We start from the raw sequence: 23,264 nt of genomic DNA, 5'->3' as shown, positions 1-23,264 counted from the left end.
TCTCTCTGTGTGTGACTGCGTTTGCTCTCAGTGTGTGTTTAATCAGTGTGTATGTTTGACTTTCTGTCTCAGTGTGTGTGACTGTAGTTTCAGTGCATGTTTTCCCACTGTGTGTGTTTGCTCTCAGTGCCTGTGATGACCTGCCTCTGTGTGTGTGTTTGCACTCAGTGTGTGTGACTGGCTCTCAGTGTGTGTATTACTTGTCCGAACATCTTTCCAAGCAGCGGCTGACTTCTTTCCCAAAGTTAGGTAACAGGCCCAGTTCTTTGCAGCCTGGTTGGCTGCGGCGGGTCCTATCAGCCAATCCTGCCAGGCGGCCCCGGCCCAGCCAGTCAGGAGGCCATTTCCACCAGCGGCCAGGAGGGCGGGGAGCGGGAACGAGGACGCGGCTCGGAGGCGGGCTGGGCAGGGTCGGCTTGGGACTGGCTGCTGCTCTCATCTGCCCAGCCAATCCCGCGCCGGGCACGGCCGCAACTTCTCTCGTGACTCCCATTAGAGCCATCTGCGCTCTGCATCCCCCGGGCCCCGCCAGGACACGGCATGTCCGGCTGCGACAACCTCGGCGTCCCGCCTGCCATGGACTTTCCCGAAGTGCTGAAGTCCCTGCTGGAGTACTCCTTGCCCTGGGCCGACACGCGCTCAGGTAGGCGGGGGTCCCCTCCCTGCCTGGCTCCCCCCGGCGCTTGGCTGCGCTCCCCTGGGGGTGGGGGGTGCTGGTAAGACTGATCCCCAGCCCTAGGAAAGGGGCTTGGCTGCCGAGCCTTTGGGGCTCTGCTCCCAGCGACTCTGGCGGGCTTTGCGCCGCAATAGGCGCAGGTGACCCCCCCCGCATCTCGCCCCGGGCCGAGCCTCTGCCCTGTTTGTCCCGTTTCACAAGAACCGCCGAGCCTCCGGGTGTTGCTGCTGCTGCCCCCATCCCCCAGGGGTCCACGGTGGGAACGAGTCACCCAGGGGGTTGGATGTTTGTGGGGCAAACTTTGCCTCTGCTGCGGCAGAGGGTTACTAATGTAAAGCTGGGCAGGGAGCAAGACCGATGTCCCACCCTCTGAACACGTAGCCTCTTCTTTTCTGGGCTTTCCCTCTTGCTGTGTTCCTAGTACAGTCCCGCACAAACCAGATGCAAAAAACCTAGTAGGTCCCCTAGTGCAAACTCTTGTCCTTCCCGGAGCAGTGCAGGATAGATCAAGTCACCCTTTCTTGATACACTCCAAGGATTGGGGAATCGTTACACCCAGGGACCTTTCCATTTTCAGCTGGGATAGTTGCACTCCCTTGCAGGCTGCTTTGTGGTTGTTTTAACTCTTTCCTGCCTGAGCAGCGTTCTGGGTGGGAGTGCACGTGGAAATGCCACGGCACACCTCAGTCATGTTTGGACATGTGCCTCCTTACCTCGCAGACTGAGGTTCACTGAGCTATATGTTCTCCGGAAACTGCTGCCAGGACACAGATATGGTTCTGTGGCAGCAAAAGGGGCTAACATGGTACAGGAGAGGTGCACCAGAAAAGGCATTAATGAAAGACTCTCATAGCCCAGGAGAGAGGCTAATGGGATATAAGTGGGGGCGGGGACGCTGGTAGTAAGTGGCTTATGGCACAGAATAAAGGCAGCTGAAAATTTAATTAGAGACAAGAGGACCTATGGCATTAGGAAGATGGGTGATGACGAAAGGATTAATGTAGCTCCCCACCTCTCTGATTGGATTCATTTTGTCAAGTCCCTGTAGCACAGTCCTTCTGTTGTTGCCTGTAAATTCACTCCCTCCCTTGCTGGGACCCTGTACAATAACCAGACTGTTATATAATATGGAGCTGGATGGCTGGTCCTGGACGTGTTTCTGAGATATCCAGTGCCATGGTGAAAAGCTGACTGAGAGGGGTGGGTGCAGTTGTGGCAGAGCAAGGAAAGCAGAGTCACTAGTGCAAGTCCTGGATGTTGCTCTGGCCAAGGTTGGATTAAAATTCCTTAGATCCTTGGTATCCAGATTCAGCAGAGTGAAGCAACTGGTTGGAATCCATCTAACCTAGGAGAACTGGGAAGAATTTGTTGATGGGGCTAGAGAGGAAATTGGATTATTGATTGTTATGATTATTGGAGGGAAGCATTTAGTCTTAATTGGACATGACTTTCTTTGGCTGCATGGGGGTATGGTACCATGACAACTCCCTCCCTTTGCCTGGGGACCTCCCTGCACATTCCCGAAGTCTCTTTTAGTTAGTTCCCTCTTAGTACACCTCCCTGCCAGAGCCAGCCTCTCCAACCCCCTTTTTCAGGGACCAGGTCTGTCATCACACATACACACCCCTTCTCCATTTTACATACACTCTGCTATCCTGCCGCAACTCTCCTAGTGGTGCTGATTGCACACATACACTCTACCTGGTCATCGGCTCCTTATTACATATCCTCCCGCCACATCAGAGCTGTGCTTCTCCTCATCCCCTTTGGAGCTGAATTCCACATCACAAGCTTCCCAGTGTAAAAGCTAAGCCCCCTCAGGATTCCCATCTTGCGTGTTCCAATTCTTAGTACCAATGTTAGGGGGCTTATTCCTTCACCCTCTCAATTCCCTGGTCCTTCTCGCATGAACAGAGAGCAACAATACCTGAAGTCCAAAGGCGCAAACATTTATTGGGGTGAACTTCCAGCAAGCATGATTCCAGTTTCCTTCCTCAGTGTCCCCCTTCCCAGCTCTGACACCCAGAGCCATCCCTGTTCCCATTCCCCCCCTTACTTCCTGATTGACTGCAGACTATATAGTAAAACTTGAGTTCTGCTTAGCTATACCTTAACCAATCACTTTACTGAAATTTAACTAACCAATCCTAACATACTGTAACATGGTTATTTAACCAATTATATTCCACCACCTTAATTGTTTACACCCAACAAAATTAATTATACAGCAGACAGAAACAATTACAGAACCAGAGACCATGCAAATAAACATACAAAACAATACAGAAGTGAGGATTTCACAACTACATCTATACAGACATAAGGGTTTTCCAGCTGTGTCTATTGATAAGTTTTTGCCAGACAGAAAACTATCAAACTAAATTTCCTTTTACATGTTCTAGGCTCTTTCCTTTCTCTGGAGGTGATAAGAATACAATTCTGTCCTGATATTCCTAACAGCCCAATAGCACCTTATTTCCATGTGACTCGTTTAGAATGTGAGGATGTGACCGTTCACTTCTCAGCTTATGGCTATCTCTGCTGCATAGCCGAAGGCCTTACTTACCCTAAGAACAGAGCCTCAGACTGTCACAGTATGAGAAGGCCCTTTAACAGACAGACAGTGATTTTGATTCTTTCTTTTATACCTCTATAACTAGCTAAGTGATAATACACCTAAATTCTTAAAGTATAGGCCTTTACAGACAGACCTGAATATCTATATCCTAACAACGAGAGCTAAAGAGAAACTGACAATTACATTTGCAAAATCTAAATAAAGCAGGAGGGTGCAGCTGATGTTGCAGTTTCCAGTGACCTACTGCACCCATCCACTTTATTCCATTGGTGACTAGACTCTGAGTGTCTAATCCCAGGAAGAGTTCCCAAACCAGCCTCTCATATCACTGTCTGAGGAAGAGCCAGCAGAGTGCATTGTGCAGGATCCCACAAGAAGCTCCCTGCAAACTCCTGTTAAGGCCTATGCAAAAAATCATCTTTGTGTAAAACAAACACTTCCTGTGCACAGCCACATGCCTATGACTGTACAAAGCTAATCCTAATGTTCAGCATCTGCTAAACTCATCTGGGAGTAAGTCAGGGAACAAGGTCAGCCTTAGGCACAAGCACTGCACCGCCACCAAACCAGCTTCCACTTTTGGGGCCTAGAGGTGAGGGAGACACTGTTGGTCTAAATCACTGCCTCAGTACTGTAGTTTAGATTCCTTACAGATCATAAAACCAGCCTTGCCAGGGAAACTGCAGTCTTGAACAAAATGGTGGGAAGCAGATATGAGGACTGTAACCAGTGACAAGTACTGGTTCCTCCACTGGTTAGAATATATTATTTATTCATCACTGCCGATGTGTGTGGCACTTTTACTGTCAAGTAAAAGACAGGTTTCAGAGTAGCAGCCGTGTTAGTCTGTATTCGCAAAAAGAAGAACAGGAGTACTTGTGGCACCTTAGAGACTAACAAATTTATTAGAGCATAAGCTTTCGTGGACTACAGCCCACTTCTTCGGATGCAAGAAGTGGGCTGTAGTCCACGAAAGCTTATGCTCTAATAAATTTGTTAGTCTCTAAGGTGCCACAAGTACTCCTGTTCTTCTTTTTGCGGATACAGACTAACACGGCTGCTACTCTGAAACTCTTATCTATGTGCTTATCAGCTTTGCTAGCTGAGCTACTGGAGATACTCCTTTAACGCCTGGCTGGGTAGAGATCTGTGTTTTTTGAAATGGAAGATTGCAGGATGTAGTCCCTCCACTTATGCATTTAGGTGGCAAGTGTCATGTATGTATTTGAGTGATACAAGAAACATTCAGCAGGAACAGCAGTGGGAAATTGGTAAAGACAAGATAGGAAAAACAAAAACTCATAGATCACCCCATCCACACCCTGCCAATGGCAGATTGTAACTCTGGGTAGTTTCTCACCAACTTCACCAGTATAGTTATATTGGGTCTGCACTTCTAAATCGAGCACCATTTTCCTTGTTTGTTTGAGGGCTGGAAACAACCTCAAAGTTTCTTCCTTCTCCTAGGGGTTTGACATCACATAGGACACACAGCTGCTATTGTCATGATGCAGGACAGGATGAGATCATATCTATGTCACATAGTATCCTATCTGGAGGTTGTGTTAGATTTGATCTCCCCCGATGTTGGCCATAGAGAATGTTTGTTTGCATGATGATATTTGAATTTAAGCAGAATGGTAGTACTATAGAGTGCTCTGCCTCTTTACATTGCCTTTCACCTAGTTTCCTTATGCCTGTCAATATACCTGTGATCTGATATAACACGAATTCAGATATAATGTGGTAAAGCAGTGCTCGGGGGCAGGGCTGCGCACTCTGGAGGATCAAAGCAAGTTCAATATAACACAGTTCCATCTATAACGCGGTAAGATTTTTTTTTTTTTTTTTGGCTCCCGAGGACAGCGTTATATCGGGGTAGAGGTGTACACTATGGTTCCCATTAATCTAAAACATTTATCACTAGATTTTACTTATCTTCCCTACTCTCCCCCCTAAGAACAAAAAAAGCTAAAGAGATGGAATCTCCACACACATCTTTACTCAGCAATATTCCCTGGATGGAAAAATAAGGAATAGATTTCCCAAAGTACTCATGGCCAGACTTTCAAATGCTCATTGCCTACTATTGGGGCAAGATTTTCAAAAGAATGGTGCATCCAGCAGGTACTATTGTGATACTGGCAGCCAGATTTCAAGAGCTCAGCTCCTAGCTCGCTGAGCTCTCTTGAAACTCTGCCCCGATTGTGTTCTTTTGAAAATCTTCTCCAAGAAGTAGAGCAGGTGCTGGTCAAGCAAAAATGATAGATGACTTTTGTGCCAGGAGAATGATCATACACATCACTTCATCAGACCCATGAAGGAAGAAGGGGGCTGAGTCTGATTTCACATTTTTTCACTGTGATGACATGATCTCTTTGGCAACAGACAGATAGACGCTATGTTTGTACAGTGCCTAGAACAGCAGGGAAGGGTTCTTGGTTGGCCTCTCAGCACTAACATAATAAAGATAAAATGGAACCACGAAATGATACCACTGCTGGGGAGAAGCAGAGGGCGGGAAGGGAAAAGGAAAGAGGAAGAAATTAATGTATTGCTAGGGTGTTTTGCTGACATTTAGCAGCTGCATACAAGCGGAGCCCGTATCATGTGATCAGCCTTGTCCTCACTGGTAAGGTGACCCGCTATCAGCCTGCTGGGGCCAACCCGGAGTGAAGCTGAAGTAGTGCGACCTCTAGTGTAGACAGAGGCTGTGTGCCTGAAACCAGGCACGTCGCAGCCTGGAGTCGTTTAGCATGTGCACACGCGAGGCACTGGCACTGGGGGAGGCCAGCGGGACACAAGTGGGGAAAATCCCCCGAGCGCTGGCAGCAGCCCGAGCTGGGATCTCCCAAATCCGGCCCCCCCGCCTCCTCTGAGGCCGGGGCCGATGGGGGTAGGCGGGGCCGCGTCCCTGCGAAGGGCAGGGATTATTAGGGAAGCTGGGGGATCCGTTGCGCGCGCCCCGTAGCCCCGCCCCCTCTCCTCCCGAGCGGGCACAGCGGCTAATGGGCTCGCGACTCCCGGCCCGCACCGCTACGCAACTGCAGAACTCGGAGCTGGCCAAGCCCGGCCCCAGTGCCTCCTCCCTTCCAGCGACTGGGCTCGCGCGCTCTGCTGCGATCGCCGCAGCACTAGTGTGCGCGCGGCTGTTTTCACACCCCTCCCTCCGCGCGCGGTTTTGCTTGGAAGGGGCGGGACTAACATGCTAATAAATCACACTCCTTCCTTGCTCTTTCCTGGGGTGCGCCGACCGAACGTGTCCGCCTATGGCCAATGGGAGCGCCTCCCTCGAGCAGCGCAGCCAATCACAGAAGGCGACCTGGGTTGTGGGCGGGAAGTGAGGGAAGCTCGCGCTCATGAATAAAGAAATAAGGCGAGGCTGGCTCGTGGCGTCAGCTGCTGGCGCGTGCGCCTTGGTGGTGTCTTTCCGGGAGCTGCTGGCGCAGCCCTAATTCTTAGCCTTCCCCTGCGAGGGTCTCGGCGTTGACACCGCTCGCCGGACAGCGGGGAGCATGCCCGGCCGCGCCGCGCGCCAGGAGGCAGCAGCGGGGAGCGCAGGGGCGGCCGCCTCCGCGCAGCAGGAGCGGAGCCTGGCGGGAGCCTTCCCGCTAGTGCTGAAGAAGCTGATGGAGAATCCTCCGCGGGACGCGCGCCTCGGTGAGGGCGGGAGCGCGCACGCACGGCGCGACCCCGAGAGCGGCCGGAGCGCGCGTGTCGAGGGGCGGGGCGAGTCCCATCTCCCTGGTTCCCGGGCCGGGTCCAGCTGAGCCGGGGCCCGCGAGTGCTCGGCGCTGCACCCAGCCCCGCTCGCCGGCTGCATGCTAGGGCCGGGCCCCGGCCTGGGCTCCAGTGGCTGCTGGCGGGCGGCGGCAGCAGCTGGGGGGGGGGATTCCCCCTCCTTAGCCACAGGTCGGGGCTGCCGTGAAAAGACTTCTGGCCTCGGTGACTGACCTGCCCGGAGTCTGGCTGCAGCCTCGGGGCTTTTTGCCAATGCAAAATAGAGCAACATCAATCAAAAAAATCTCCCCCGAACAGCGCGGCCTGTGCCCCAGGGCTGGGCTTTGCTCCCTGCTCCAGGCGTTGCCACCTGGTGCATGCGAGTGTCCAGTTGCCTTACAGCTCCAGCCGAAATCAATGTGATTTACAAAACTAAGTCATCGGTGTCATTTGCATTTGGTTCACTAATATATACTTATGCTAGTACTCAGAGATCTGAGGCAAGACTGGCTCTATTATGCTAGGCACTGAACAAATGCATAGAAAGACATAGTCCTATCTGAAGAGCCTATGATCTACTATCAGCATGTGTGTTCCTGCTAGCTGTTGAGGAGTCCCAAGCCTCTGGCTGGTGAAGCAATTACTTTCTCATCCAGGTTTTTTCGTTCGCTATGAAATAAATTTCTTTCTATGCTTTTAAACGTAATGTGCAAAATACAGCAGGTTGAAGTAACAATGGTACCCTGTTATCACAGTGCTGTCCTTTTCAACAGAAATCTCATTCATGCCTTGAGACTTCCGAAGGCATATTCCACTTTGATTCTGTTCCTGCTAAGGAAGTAGTTTGAAGTAATGTCTGCCAGAGTAATTGGGGTAGGGTTTTCTAAGGGTTGGTATGCAGGATCTTCTAAAATCATAGCAGGGCTAAAAGGCTATCCTGGTCTCTCTGTGTGGTTGACCCTACTGACTGATCTATTCCATCTGCTTTGGAACAGCCCAGTGTTCTCAGGTTTGTGCATTGTGCTCTTTGCCAGGCTTCCCTATGTGAACAGTGAAGAGCCAACCTCTGATCCAGTAGGATTTACATCTCTCTGGAGTGTGTCATTCTGGTGACTGTTGTTTTATTCAGAATCAGAATGATGGTGCTGTCTATTTCTACATTGCAGCATGAGGAAATTTAGTTTACAATTGCTGAGCATTCTTGCAAGTATATATTTATACTGTGATCACACTTGCTGCATGAATTTGTACTGCTGTATACACTTCCCACACAATAGCCTGTATGTAGACTTCCAACCCCAGATGAACATCCCATCAAGCAGTAATTACCTGGGGTTCCTGGTTTCCACAGAGCAATCTTCACTGTGTTGCCTAAAGTAAGAGGAACTCTCATCCAGGTGCTCTTGTGTGGGAGTGAGCACCTCACAAAAATTGAAAAAATCTCATTGCTCTGCAGCCATTCCTCCTCATCCCAGGTCTTGACCATCACGCTTTCACCAGTCAGCGGATGTGCTTCTGCCCCCAAAATGGTACTCAGTCCAGTAAGGTCTAGAGGTAGGCACCTGATCTGAGTATGAGTGAGGTGTGATTTCATGGACAAAGTAGTGTCATTATTTAAAGCTGTCTTCTAATTCTTATGGGCCTCATTCTTTGCTGAGATTCTACTCCGTTTATCTATGACCTTCAGCAGTCAGTTGACTACGCTTCCAGGAATTCAGTCAGAAATGGGCTTTGCTTAGCATAGAGACAACTGTGCTTCTCCTGTGTATGACCTATAGTGTAGTTTATACAGAAAATTTTGTCAATCTCTGGGGAAAATTCTAAGATGTTCTCCTACAGCCTCCCCTTTTGGGGAACTGTGTGATAGGTACTTTGACCTATAACAAAATGTTAGAGGGAGTACTGTGTGGGGACACTGAATTTTTTCAGGAACAAATACTTTTATAAATGCTTAGCTGAACTGTTACAATTAGCATTTAATGTAGATGAACTTTGTGTTATTTCCAAATCAAATATGAAAATCCCCATTTCCACCTCTCCCCCTTCTTGTACCTAATCTTTCCCTCTTTGCACTTCTCTCCCACCTTCAGGATAAACGTTCTTGTTACCTCAAAGGCTTCTTAATAGTTTCCATTGTAACCTGACCCTTCCACATGTACTTTTCCTGTCTTCCAGGAAAAGCCTGGGAGAAACAAAATATCTGTTGTAAATCCTAAAGATAATCAAATCTAAACTTCGGTGAATCATGGTGCTTAGGAGCATGTGTATTATACCACCCCTGGGTGGGTTGTTGGCAGTGTGGATTAAACAGAGGACCTCTATGCTAAAAGACCCTGCTCTCTTAGCTCCAAGACTTTAATGTACCTGTAAATCTCTGTGGCCTACCTATTAGATGGAGACCGACAAACTGTTAAGTGTGGGTTACACATGGAGATTGGGCTGAGTAAATTGATGTAGAACGTGTCAAGGAGTGAATTTCCTTGCTCTGATGGAGTCTGTATTGAACTCTTACCATTATTTAAACCTAGTCTTTAATCTTCTAACCCATATTTTACACAGTGACCTTTATGTTTTTGTCTTTTAGATAAAGAAAAGGAGAAGGAAAAACTTGAGGAGGATGAAGCAGCAGCTGCCAGCACTATGGCAGTCTCTGCCTCCCTCATGCCTCCCATTTGGGACAAAACCATCCCTTATGATGGGGAATCTTTCCACCTGGAGTACATGGATCTGGATGAGTTCCTCCTGGAGAACGGAATCCCTTCTAGCCCTGCTCACCTAGGCTTGAACCAGAACCCGCTCCTGCCTGTGGCTGAGCTGGAAGGAAAAGAGCCTGCCAGTGCGGCTGCTGCCTCCCCTCCCTCATCATCTTCCACTGTAGTTTTCCAACCATCTGAAGCTGCCTCCGGCACAGGTAGGTGAAATACTTTGAAGCCATATGGACAGTTTCTGTTGCTATTATATGTAAAGAGGCCTCAAACCTGGGGAGAAGCATTACCACCCTGCTGAGATTAGCTTCAGAAGCTTAAATAGCATAAATGTGTTTAGCCTATACATTTACATTCATCTGTAAATTCCTGCTAATCTTTATGAAGAGGTCTTTCCCACTCCCAAAATAACGTAGGGCTTGTCTACACTTATTGCTGCGGCACGATCAACGCTTCGGTGGTCAATGTAGCGGGTCCAATGAAGACCCGCTAAATCGACCACTGATCGCTCTCCCGTTGACTCCTGTACTTCACCTGATCAAGAAAAGTAAGGGGAGTTGATGGGAGAATGTTTCCCGTCAACATTGTGTAGTGTGGACCCCACGGGAAGTAGATCTAAGCTATGTTGATTTGAATTACGCTATTCATGTAACTCAAATTGCATAGCTTAAATCGACTTTTCCCTTAAGTGTAGACAAGGCCTTAGTGCCACTGCCGCTTAGCCACTTCTCATTACTGTATCTGATTGCAAATCTTGTGGATGTTGATGCTAGGGAATGAGCCCAGCTAAAATAAGAACCAGCACAAACATTCTCCCACAACTGAAGCAGGACTTTTTTTGAGGTTTTAATATCTGTCTTTTAAAAAAAAAAAAAAATCACATTGCTTCTGTGCTGTTTTGTTTCTAGTTGGAATTGGAAAATCTGAAATACCAATAAATTTAGCCTTTCTAATTGGTACTTCTAACCTAGCAAGAGTCTGGAATTCCTTGAATTCTTGTGGAAAAATCTGTTACTATAAGATCTGCAGGCTTGATAGGTTCAGATAAGCTTTTGAACACCTTGGTGGTTCAGTCCGTTGAGGTAAACCATTAGTAGTTAGTGTACATCCAATGAACTTTGCTTTATGGAAATGTTATAATAAAGCTTGTGAAATGTGACAGCTACGTTTTTTGGACAGAGTCTGTTTTATATTTTAGTTTTGACGCTCCAAGGAATGCTTGGAAATCTCTTGAGTACCTGAGATGAGAAAGGAGACACACAAAAATAAAACACATTTCTGGTGCCTCCACCTTAGCTACCCGTGACCTGATCCTAGATAGCGGTGTGCATATCTGGAGAGGAGCTTCACTTTTCAGTTTAGTGTTGGATTTGGGAACTCCACACAATAACACTGCGCATATTTAATGGCTCTTTTGTGAGAAAAGAACCTGCAAGAAGGCCTTATGGAAAGGGCCTGAACCCTGACCCCCTTTCCACAAACCTGGTAGACAAATGCACAACATGGAATACAAGGTTTTTCAGCAGGAGGGAGGAAAGAAACCATGCATCAAGTGCTCACTTGTGGACTCCATGTTTATATATGATGTGTTTTATGTTATCCTTTGGGTATAGTTTTTTGTTGTTTCTCCTAAACTCTTGTGTAGTGTTGCTAATGTTTTACTGCCCAGATATGTGGCTGCATTTCATTAGTGGAAGAAGAGATTCATTTATCCCTGCCTATATTTCACTTTGTGCTAAAATTTGCAGTTCATCTGTATGAAAGATGTTTATAAACATAAGGTTACTGTAATGTGACTTTTAACTTGTCTTTAAAGGTCATGCTACCATTCTGTTTCTGTCACAGTACACATCTCTTCCACACTGGGCCCTCTGTTATTACTCTTCTATTTACATATAACAAATAAGGAAGAACATGATGTGTGGATTTTTATCAAACCTCTATTTTTCATGCTGAAAATTAAATTTTGTGTGGTCTTCAGTGGGCTGAGTGAGAGAAATCTCCAAGCCAGCTCATGCTTCTGTGGGAATTTCTGAGCCATAAATGGCAGGGAGCTAGAGCTCTGAATTTCTGATTTAACTCTGTTGGAGCAAATACTTCTTATATGTAGCGAGGTGCACAAGGGAGAAACTGATATCTTTCTGCCATTTTTATCTTCTTGTATCTCTCATTCTGGGCATGCATTTCTTCCATGGTGAAGGAGGTTATCCAGCATTTCTGTGTAAGGCTGAGATGTTAGTTCCATCCCCTGCAAGAGATATCTTGTACAGTACTGAGTTGACTATTAAATAGAAGTGATAAATGTGGCATACACTAGGACAGTGAGCAGAGATGCCCATATATGGGTACCTGGATTTATTTTCTTCGTCATGCTGATCTCCTATTGTGATGTTTACTGCCTTTTACTAGAATCCTCCCCAGAGAGTGAGAGAGAGACTCCGAGCCCTGTTGATCCAGACTGCATTGAGATTGATGTGAACTTTAATCCCGACCCTGCTGACTTAGTGCTCTCCAGCGTGCCCGGTGGTGAGCTTTTCAATCCTCGCAAGCACAAGTTTGCTGAAGAGGACCTGAAACCACAGCCCATGATTAAAAAGGCCAAGAAGGTTTTTGTCCCAGATGAGCAAAAGGTAACAGACTTATTATATCAGACTGATGAGGCTTTACTCAGGGTTGTGGGGGGGTCTTTTTTTGTATGTTGAAATAAATTTGGGGCAAGGCCAATGTGCCATACCTACAGAGTTGAGTGGAGAATGTTTCTCAGAAGAGGGTTGGCAGGCTGATTCCTATTCAGCTGAAAGGCCCTTACTGCTTTGTTAACTTGGAGCAGTGAGTGAATTGTTGGGCAGGAGTGACTTGTGATGGTAGACACAAAAAAGGATGGAAAAACTAAGTTGTCTTAGCTCATTCCTCCCTTCTCTTCCTCACTAATGCAAATTTGCCCCCCACACTGTATACAGTCTTCATGGTCATGTTCTCATTTGCCAGTGCTTTTTGTTTAGTCCAGTTCTAAATGCCCCGGACAATGAAACATTAATCACTTTCATTGGGAGACTGTTCCACAGGCTAATAGACTTAGCTGTTAAGAAATTGTTCTTGATGTCCAGCTGAGATGTTCCCTTTGTTTAATTTCATCTCGGTTTTAGTTCCCCACCCCACCTTGGACTATCCTAAATAGGCTTCTTGTGAGGAGACAATCTTCCAGTACCAGGTTGCCTAAACTTCAGTTAGTATCTGAGCCTAGCCAACCCAACAGCTTCCTGCATGAGCTACAGGAAGAAGTCCAACAGCAAGTAGGATGGCTTTTTTTGGATAGGATGACTCTTGTGGTAGGGCAGGAAGGTAGCTGTTTGACACTGGATATGAAATACTGAGCTGTCAGATTGGCATCTTTTTTTTTTTTTTTTTTTTCCTACAGGATGAAAAATATTGGACAAGGCGAAAGAAGAACAACGTGGCAGCAAAGCGTTCCCGCGATGCTCGGCGACTGAAAGAGAATCAGATCACAATCCGAGCAGCCTTCTTGGAGAAGGAGAACACTGCCCTCAGGACAGAGGTGGCAGAGCTGCGCAAGGAAGTGGGGAAATGCAAGAACATTGTCTCTAAATATGAGACCAGATACGGACCCTTGTAAGCACACTTTCTTTCCTTGCTAGGGCTCCTTGTTTAGCTCTTGGACTTCTGTAGAGACTCCCAGAAATAACATGTGTGGAGGCTTTGTCATTGTGCATCTATAACAAAGATCTGCTTCTGATGGCACAACTTGGTCAGGTCCTTTCCTGACCCTTGTGGTGCCAGAATCTAGGTTGTGTCCATCTTTACAGCTTTGTGTTAACACTGCTAGAGCAGTTGGTGATGCTAATCTAAGAGAATGGATTCATCCATCCAGGGGAATAAAAGTGAATCTGATTAGATTGTTGGACAAGGCTTTTGCTTTCTGTTCTAATTTCCATTTTAAATGGAAAGAGAGCTAGCTGAAGTGCAAAAGTCTCCTGTCCATTCGTTCTCTCTCTCTCTTGCTTTTAAAACTTAGTTTTATCATTTGGGTGCTGCGGGACAGCATCATAAAAAAAGTTCCTTTCCCAGTTCCTAGATATTGGAACGTAGCTGATCAGCATCCGTTGTGCAGGGCTCTGTGCTCCTGTTCAGGAGGAACAGGGAAACCACCTGGGCCTGGGAACCGTCTGTCTTCTGCAGAGGTGAAGATAACATTCTGATGAATATGCATTTGTGTAAACCAGAGTGCAGTGAAAACATTGTTTCTAAACAATACTTGTACATTTTTCTTTGGCTAGCTCCCAGATCCATAGGATGAGGTGCAGGGCAGAGAGCCCCATACTTCTCCTTTACTAATGTGAGGTAACGCTTTTTGAGTTCACAGCAATGGATTTTAGGGGGTGCATCGCTCTCTTCTTCCTTTTCCCTAATACAGTTAGGGGACTTCTTTTCTTGAACAACTAATTATGCAGCACGTGACTCTTCATTCAGAAGTGAAGGAGAAGGGCACCACCAAACCTTGAGTCATTCACCTGTGGCCTCATCAGATCAAACCTTAGGTCCATCTCGTTTGGGAATCACCAGCACTTTGTGTTTTGGGCGGGGGGAACAAACCCAAACCACCACTCTAATGCATCTTCCCAGTTGTACAAGTGTTGGTGGGGGATTTCTTGGTCCTTTTGAGCAAGCTGGGGGCAGCCACACCCACTCTAAACACGAAGAATTTCTCTCACAACCTCTTTGGGTGGCAGTCTCTCCATACCAGCTGGTTTTCTCTCAAGCACATGACTTGCCCTCTTGGTGCTGAGAATGGATTACTTTCCAGCGCTGCTCCTACAATAAATGGTGCTAAAGAAAAATGCATTCTTGTGTAACGTTGGAGGCCTCCTCCACCTGCAAGAATGGAAAGCTTTAGTAAGATGTCTGGTACAAATGTAGACAGTCATTGTCATATGTATTTTATCCCAGGTTTATGGCAGTGAATATGTTAGAACTGGTGGGGTTAGATGTCTGGGGATGGTGTTTGTATTTGGGAGCAAGAGGAGCGTGGGAGATAAAAAGATTTTAGGATAGATTTGAGTGAAGGAATTACAAACTTATAAGAGCATGTAGAAGTTATGGGGTTTCTTTTTCTGTAACAGAGATTTTGACTAGCTCAGCTTTGCGAGCTCAATGTGAGAATAACGCAGCATTTCTAAATTCATATGTTAGCTCCCTAATGGAGTGGGGAAGGAGGCTAATCCAGCATGATGAAAGTTAATCTGTACAGGAGCTGTTTTTCCCCCTCCATTATTACCTGCTTGTCTGGGCTGAGCTGTTTTTTTGTGCAGCGCCAGTCTGATTCCTCCTGAACGTCAAAGAGGGAGATAGAAAAAACCCAGTGGTGTGGGATTCTTTCACAGAGTGGTATGTAACGGTGATAGGAGGAGTATATTGTAAATAAATTGTCACACTTACTGCTTTGCTTTATTTAAAGTGACTTATCTGATTCCGAGTGATGCAACTTTAAAGACTTCTAAAAACAAAGAAACTAAAAAGCACACATGAAACCATCTGTCTTCAGAGTGAGCAGTGAGATGTGTGAGAGGTATCCAACACAAACAACTGACGGGGGACACTGCCTGCAAGTACCCCATCTGAACTGCCCGGGGGCTGGCATGATGAAAAGTGCAAGGTCTTCTTAATGCTGTGTATGGCTTTCTTCTCTTTTTTTTGTACTAATGTTTGTCTTCTCTCTGTAATCAAACTACAGTAATGTTACTTACTGACACTTGTCAATTACACTCACAGCTCATGTCTTTCAGTCCAATCTGTTGATGACTTGTGTGAATGGTGACTCTGTTTTGATACTTGAATGAAATGGGAGAAAGGGGGATTCTAACTTAAAATGGCTTAAAGGATATTGTCACCGATTTTTGGGGTTAGGGGGCAGTGGAATAGGTTTTAGCTACTGCTGCAGCTGGATTCTGACAAGCGTAGCATCTTGAGGTACTGCTCGGGGTGCTGAACTAGAGGCATCCAGGGAAAATAGTCTAGGTGTGCAAGAAAATGTAACAGATTTGTTGAAGTAAACTAAAAAGCACCATCGAGTGTGCTGTACAAAGGGTAACAAATAAATCCTGTTATATACCCCAGATGACAAACACAGCTCCTTAACTACTTCCTCCCCTGATATGTACATTGTGGGGAGCCCACCCCCGTCACCTTTTACTTTTAAGGGGCTCTTTGTATCCCAGTAAAACAAATTACATCCATTTTCCTGTCTGCTGCACCAAAATAGGGGAGAGGTGTGTACCTCTGAGCTGCTGAGCCCTGTATTTTGCTGCAAGCCAGACCAGTCAATCTGTATTGAAGTCCCAGGGGAACAGTGGCTAGCAGCTACTATGCTCTGCATCCTTCTCTTTTTTTCCTACTGCACTCTAATTCCCCAAGCACCTCGGAGAGTACGGCATACATCTGTCTCATGGACCCCAAATATCCAGCAATGCCATTGTCCTAATGGAACAGCTTTAAAAACAAAGACCCTGGGCATGTATGGAGGTAGATGAGGCACTTAGAGAGCATTGCAGGGATGTTGGCCCTGTGTAGAAAAGGGAGGCTGTCCATGGAAGGAAAGGTGCCATCAATACTGCAAAAGAATCCTAACCAGACATCATAACCAAATCTATAGGTGAAAGAACAAATGGAATGGCTTATTTCCAGTAAAATATTGTAGGGCTGCACTTGTATCCAAGGTTCTGTCAATAACATAGAAATGAAGAGAGGAAGTTTTTTCTATGTGTCTATATGACAAACTCTCTGCCAGGTGGCTGATCAATAGCAGACACCTGGTTGATAAAGTGCTCTTGAAAGCCTGCAAAAGGAAAAGGACCTAAATGGGAGGCTCAGGATCCATTACAACGGAAACTTATGAAGTATGGTTTAATACTGTACAAATACTGTGTCTTCATCTTCCCCAGAGGGATCCTGCCCTCAGGACTTCTTAGTAGGAAGGAGAAAAGGAAAGGGTGCAATGGGGAGAAGCAGACTGCTGCAAACTTTCTTTAAACAAAGTTGTAACCAATTCATTTTTCAGTGTAACCTGGCAACGATGAACGGGCTTTATCCATCAAGTGCACTGCTTGATCTAGTCTTGCAAGTGGACCATGTTTTCAGTGTTAAAGAACATGCTTTAACTTTTTTTTCTAACCAGTAAGAAATGTTATTAATATGTATATAATAAGATTCCAGGATTGTCACTCTGAAGCCTATTATGTCTGTAGAGTCAATGTGAAGCGATGGAAACAGCTACACAGGTAGTTGAGAGCTCTTTTTGTTCTGAATATCACCAGGTGCAGTCATTGCTGTGACTTGTGATCTGTTACTGTCATAAGTTCACAGCCATTTTTGGCTTTTTTGCGCACACACACAACTTTACAAATTACATTCATGGAACAACAAAACTAGTACTTTTATAAGTTGGAACTCTTAAGATTCGCTAGGATAGTACATGAAAGTTTCCAAATATCTGCAAATGGGTTACTATTCCAGCATCAAATTCCTAAAATGTCAAGGATATATTACCACCTGTATAAAGTGCTGCAGGCTTACACCTTGTACTGCAGATCTGAACAACCCTTTTTTTTTTTTTTTTTTTTTTTTTTTTTTGGTGGATTCTTTTTTTCGTTTAAGGGCCTTGATTTTAAAGATGTTGAATGCATGTAAATGTATTAACATCTTCTAGCATATATTTCCAATTACTTAGTTCTGAATTATTGTTTTTCACAACCATGTTAACCATTTGAGGAGAGGTGCTACTAACTGTGCCAGGTACATCTTAAGGTAGCAGGTGCCGAGGAGGTCCAGCAGCTCCTGGGTTTAGGAATATTGTAAAAGTACAATTGTGGCAAAAATATTTTGTGTAGTCAGCAGGAGATCAGTGCTGCTGTGGAACTTCAGATCTGCAGAGCTCCTAACCTTTACAGAACTGAAGCTCCTGGTTATCAAAAGTCCTGATTTTACAAAGTGTTTAGTTATCTCAGAGCTTTGTAAAACAGGGTGTGTCTGTATTGTTTTCTCCTGGCTGTGGTGGGTGAGCCCAAGACAAAGGGCAGATGCAGAGGTGATCTGACCCATTAACTTCATATTGTACAGTAACCTAGATCTAAATATTTACTGAGGAAAGAACATTTATTTTAGTATCTTCTTTTTTTAAAGGGCTTTTCCTCTCACAGAAATACAAAATCTTGACCAGCTTTGTTGGTCTTAAGTAATTCTTCTGTTGTGCATCTACCAAAACCACCACTAAAGGTTGGGGGAAGGGACAACAAAGCTAATAAAGTTCCTTGGAGATCGTCAGTATTTTTAGCCGGATGGTTCATTATTCTTTATTGTGCGGCTTTTTTAGAATACAAACATTTAAAGTTCAGGCTGTCACAATGGAGTGGAGAGTTGTGAGGGAGGTAAAAAAAGTAAGCGGAGGATAAAGAGGAGTGGAAAAAACAAAAGATAAGATTAAGGCAAAATACTAGCCTGAGCCAGAATGCTGAAACTGAGGCCGACCTGCTTCTAACTTTTGGGGCAGTTCGGATCCAGATCTCAACCCCACAGCTTGGGCTCTTACCCAAGATGTTTACTTTTTTTAAGTGATGGGCGCCTCCTTTTCTTCGCCATATTTTTTATGGCCTGAGATAGAGCATGAAGGTGAAAAGAACTTGGGAGAGTGAGGGAAGGTGCTATTATTTCTAACTACAGTAGTTGTTATATTAATGTACTCACTATATGTCCATTCAATTAAGGCACTTGATTCTGACTTGCAGATGGCAGTATTACTGCCCTTTGCTCATGTGGTGGCCTGAATTGTTTGACAGAGCTGCATCCATATATGCAGCTGAAGGTGAGGTGAGGATTTGTTTACTTACCTAAATGGAATAACAGGTAGCTGGTATCTGTCTTCTAGAGCAGCGATGATGTATCTGTTTGCTACTGGTCAGGATAATGGAAGGATTAATCTTCTACACTCGTGATTTATTGGAATATTGTATTTTGTATAACTTAGAACATGTAAATACACTTTTAAAATTAATTGTCCTATGAAGTAATAAATAGCACTTCCATTGTAACACCTGAAAATTGTTAAAAGTGCTTCATGTCGCATGACTTGGGATTTTTTTTCCTAGAGAACTGCAGAAATCAAAGTGAGATTGATGTTGTGGAGTTTTAATTTAATTGTGATGCTTCCTGGTAACACAAATATTTAAAAATAATAAACCACCCAAGCCGAGAAACTTCATTTTATTTTTTTACAGTAATCACTTAGGTGACATTCATCACTGTACTCAGACAATCCCATTTTCTGGATAGTCAGTTTTGTTGTTGGCCAGTAACATTTGGAAAGCACTCCTATTGGTCAGTTTCATAAAAAGCACTGTGCAAGTCCAGAAAAACAGTAACTTGTTTTTTAAATTGGTTGTGGCTTAAATGTAGCCCTCTAACCAGACTTCAATGTCATTGACTGTTACTGCAACTCATCCATAACATAAGTAGAATAAACCTTCATCAGTCATGTTGTGTACACACAAATATACGGTTATCCTACTCGCACACCTTTTGGTGCATGAAGAGATCCATTGAATTTTCAGTGCATTTTCACTGGATACTGCACAGATGGAACTTCCAGCAGCCAGTCAAATTCTTCTTTTTGTGTCAATTTTAGACTAGAGGAAAACAAAATTAATGGTTGAGAATCATGGTCAATGTGTTAGGAAGTAACTTGTCCTTGTCCTTCAAACTTTATCTAGCACTGGGGCCCACAGCCCTGTGATAAAACCTTCCCCCTGACATCTCTTCAGCTCACTGACTTTAACTGATGTACAGCAGTGGCCTCCACTCCAGTATCTGCTGCTGCAGCATTCCATTGAAATAACAATGGAAAATTACACATTTTTCATAGTGGGCAGAAATGGTGGTACATTTTTGTATTATGTTCCCAAGCTGTTAAGTAACTGTGAAGCAGCTAAGTTTTATGTGCAAGTTATTCACTGGAGTTCTGCTCCTGTCAAGGTTTTTTGGAGAAGAGAAGAGAGTCTGTTTTGATCTCATTAGTGTTTCTGGAAGAATCTCATTTGGTGTGTTTTGGTTTACACTACATTTTAATGCCAGAAGCAAGAGAATTTTGAAGTGTCCTTTATTTGGATCTGCAGATGACACCACTCTATCCCACTAAATAAGGAAAAATTTAACTGCAGAACGTTTTATTAACTGCAAAATATTTATATAGCTTTTGCTTTGTGTCATTAAACAATTGCTGTATTTCACCTCCTGGGTGTCTCCGTTTTTGAGGAAGGCAAAGTAATTCCTGTATATAGTTTTGTAAGTCTGTAAAATGCTTTTCGGATCGTCCTGGATGAAAGGCCCTATAGAAATGTAAAATTGCTACTAATTTACCAGATACGATCATGTTTGTGAAATAGGTGGGTAAAGTTGTCTATTACCATAAATAATCAAGCTTCGCTATTAATCCTGTACCCAAAACTGCTCATTTTGTATACACACTCTTGCCAGCTGATTGGAGAAAATAAAGGTGCCTGAATTGCAGTCTAATGAGGAAAGGGCATTTCACTGTACACCTGGTATCCTCCTATATTTCCACTTCTGACACTTTTTTTTTTTTTTTTTTTTTTTTTTTTATGAACAAACTGGATTTGAAGTTTCCAAGTCTTGAAAAATCACTTGGAATTTGTGGGTAGTTGAAATCCTTTCTGTTCTTGACAACTTTTTTTTATGCTTTTTTTTTTTTGTTTAACGTAAAGTTTTGACTGTATGAAATTGTTAGTATTTTTCCTTTTTAAAAAAATAAAGTGTATATTCCACTATAATAAGATCTAGTCATGTATTTTTCTCTCTCTCTCTCTGCCAGCGTTCTGCCTGATGCTGATCCTTCAATTGTTATGGAAAGGGGCTGCATCTTCCAAAATTAGGTCCTACTGGTCTACTTGTATGCTTATATGGTGTACACGCAACACAGTTTCTCATCTTATGTTTCCTTTATTACATTGGGATTATAAACTGACTTCGGAAATGTCACAAGGTTTCATACTTAGTGTCCCTCGATCACCTCCAGATCAAACTTTCACTTTGCAAGGTCCAAAGAAAACTTGCCAATGCCGCAAACATAATCTGTGCTCTTTCTGCCTCAGCACTATAATGACACAGTTAAGATTTAGTTGGCAATCTTGTGGACGAAGCAGAATTTTATTTAGGACTCCAGGGAGCAAATATGTTGAAAATGATGCCCCACCCCCGCCTATTTTAAACCTCAACCAAACTTTCTAAGAATGGTGCTGGTGAAGAGTGCTGGATTATTTACCCCCCCCAATCGGGTAAATCCTACATAGTAGTAGCACATGGTTTTTACTACCCCCTCCATCCCCACGCTGTGCTTCAGTCTTAACTTAAAAGGACCACTCCTAGGGAAAGGCCTTCGGTGTCTTTGGCCCCATTCAATCCTTGGGGGCCAGTTGTGACTTTAGTATGAATAATGAAGGTGCTGTAGATGTACATGGTATCACAGGGGTAGCCATCACATTGTAGTAATCAACACTTCATATGCATGGAGTGAAAATTACAGATACAGGCATAAATACATATTGGCACAATATAAATGCCTGTATCTTTAATTTTCACTCCATGCATCTGAAGTAGGTTTTTTTTTACCCACAAAAGCTTATGCCCAAATAAATGTTAGTCTTTAAGGTGCCACCAGACTCCTTGTTTAAATGTATGTGGTGCTTTACAAAACAAAGCAAGCCCTGTTCCATGCACCTAAAACTGTAATGAGATTGTCTAAATTTACAGTCCCGTAAAAGGGAAGGCTGGGGGAGGACTACGTCTACGAAGAACAATGTAGAAAAAATTATGTGAGTAACTCTATACTAGGAAATGCACTGAGGCGTCTTAACCATTTTTCACAGTGAATGGCCGTAGGATAGTAGCAGTGGTTTCTAATGTCTGCTGCTTCAGTCTGATGAACTAGAGGTGTAAAGCTCCTTTTCTCATGCCTGACCCTTGAGTCATCTGCTTCTAACTCCCTTTTTTCTGTAGTTGTGCTTAGCAGGACTGAAGTTTGCAAAATGTCAGCAAATCTCTCTTTTGGACTCAAATCTCCCTTTATTGAACAGCAGCACCATCTCCTGTCAGCTTCATATACAGAAGGGGAGGTCTGGGGGAAACACTCAAAATCAAATTTCCCCAGGTCTCAAGCAGTGGTGGGAAGGGCGTCTAAATGTGACTGAACAATAAACACAAAATACACGTGGAGGCAGAAGGTTTCATACTCTGCTGTTCAAATTAAACCTTGGGGAGCCACACGGAGTTGTAAGAATGGCCTTGCAGTCTGGATGAGGAGGGGCTTGATGATGGGGCTATTGCTTGTTCCGATCACCCCCAGGTCTGTGGCGAGCCAAAGTTACTGTGGTGAAGTTGGTTTCTCAGTCTAGCTCTGCATGAAGTGGCTGCTCATCACTGGTGTCAAGTGGCCTCCTTGTCAGTCTCAGCAGAGTCTCCGAGGACTGAACTGACATCTATCTCCTCCCCAGAGCGTCCCAGCAGAGTCGGACAGAGGCGCAGCTGCAGGGACAAAGCTTGCACTGCTGATACTTGTCACGTTATACCTTCTCTGGAGAATAAAGGGAGCACTGAAGTGCCCCAAGCTGTTGCTGTAGCTCCTTTTACCAGCAATCAATTCATTTGCTTGGGCACTAGAAGGAACTGCTGAAAGCTGAAGTGGAATTTCTATCACTGAAGGTACTCCAGGGGTCAGACTAAATGCCCGTCTATCAAGTGTGGATTAAGGGATAATGGAAATGGTAGAGTCATAGAAGATTAGGTTTGGAAGGTCAGGAGGTCATTTAGTTCAACCCCCTGCTCAAAGCTAAATCATCCCAACCAGAGCTTTGTCAAGCTGGGCCTTAAAAACCTCTAAGGATGGAGATTCCACCACCTCCTTAGGTAACCCATTCCAGTGCTTCACCACCCTCCTAGTGAAATAGTGTTTCTTAATATCCAACCTAGACCTCCCCCACTGCAACTTGAGACCATTGCTCCTTGTTCTGTCATCTGCCACCACTGAGAACAGCCTCGCTCCATCCTCTTAACAGAACAAGGAGTAATGGTGAAGCACTGGAATGGGTTACCTAGGGAGGTGGTGGAATCTCCTTCCTTAGACAAAGCCCTGGCTGGGATGATTTAGTTGGGGATTGGTCCTGCTTTGAGCAGGGGGTTGGACTAGATGACCTCCTGAGGTCCCTTCCAACCCTGATATTCTATGATTCTTTGGAAGCCCCCTTCAGGTAGTTGAAGGCTGCTATCAAATCCCCCCTCACTCTTCTTGTCTGCAGACTAAATAAGCCCAGTTCCCTCAGTCTCTCCTCATAAGTCATGTGCCCCAGACCCCTAATCATTTTCGTTGCCCTCCGCTGGACTCTCTCCAGTTTGTCCACATTCTTTCTGTATTGGGGGGCCTAAAAGTGGACACCATACTCCAGATGTGGCCTCACCAGTGCCAAATAGAGGGGAATAATCACTTCCCTCAATCTGCTGGCAATGCTTC

The 23,264-nt window shown here is 44.8% G+C and overlaps 1 protein-coding gene and 1 long non-coding RNA gene across 7 annotated transcripts in view; one reads left to right on the top strand and one right to left on the bottom strand.

Moving 5' to 3' along the window:
* Positions 1-230: 230 nt before the first annotated feature.
* Positions 231-18,787, top strand: TEF (TEF transcription factor, PAR bZIP family member). 6 transcript variants are annotated; one of them, XM_065563207.1, is made up of 6 exons: positions 442-643; positions 9,559-9,885; positions 12,089-12,309; positions 13,098-13,309; positions 13,975-14,038; positions 15,153-18,787. In XM_065563207.1, the coding sequence occupies exons 1-5, from the start codon at positions 541-543 to the stop codon at positions 14,030-14,032; spliced, it is 921 nt and encodes a 306-aa protein (XP_065419279.1). In that variant the 5' UTR covers positions 442-540; the 3' UTR covers positions 14,033-14,038; positions 15,153-18,787. The 6 variants fall into 6 exon arrangements, with proteins under 6 accessions (XP_005302641.1, XP_065419279.1, XP_005302642.1 ...); XM_065563195.1 differs by lacking the exon at positions 442-643 and adding an exon at positions 4,326-6,914; XM_005302584.5 differs by lacking the exon at positions 13,975-14,038 and having other exon boundaries at positions 231-643.
* Positions 17,859-23,264, bottom strand: part of LOC103307564 (uncharacterized) — a 24,786-nt gene continuing 19,380 nt past the window's right edge. The window contains exon 5 of the long non-coding RNA XR_006172858.2: positions 17,859-22,282. This is a non-coding gene — a long non-coding RNA (uncharacterized LOC103307564). The remainder of the gene's footprint in view (positions 22,283-23,264) is intronic.

This window comes from Chrysemys picta, chromosome 1 (genome assembly GCF_011386835.1).
Source record: "Chrysemys picta bellii isolate R12L10 chromosome 1, ASM1138683v2, whole genome shotgun sequence".
NCBI classification, from domain to species: Eukaryota; Metazoa; Chordata; order Testudines; family Emydidae; genus Chrysemys; species Chrysemys picta.
This window is presented reverse-complemented; position numbering and strand designations above follow the sequence as displayed.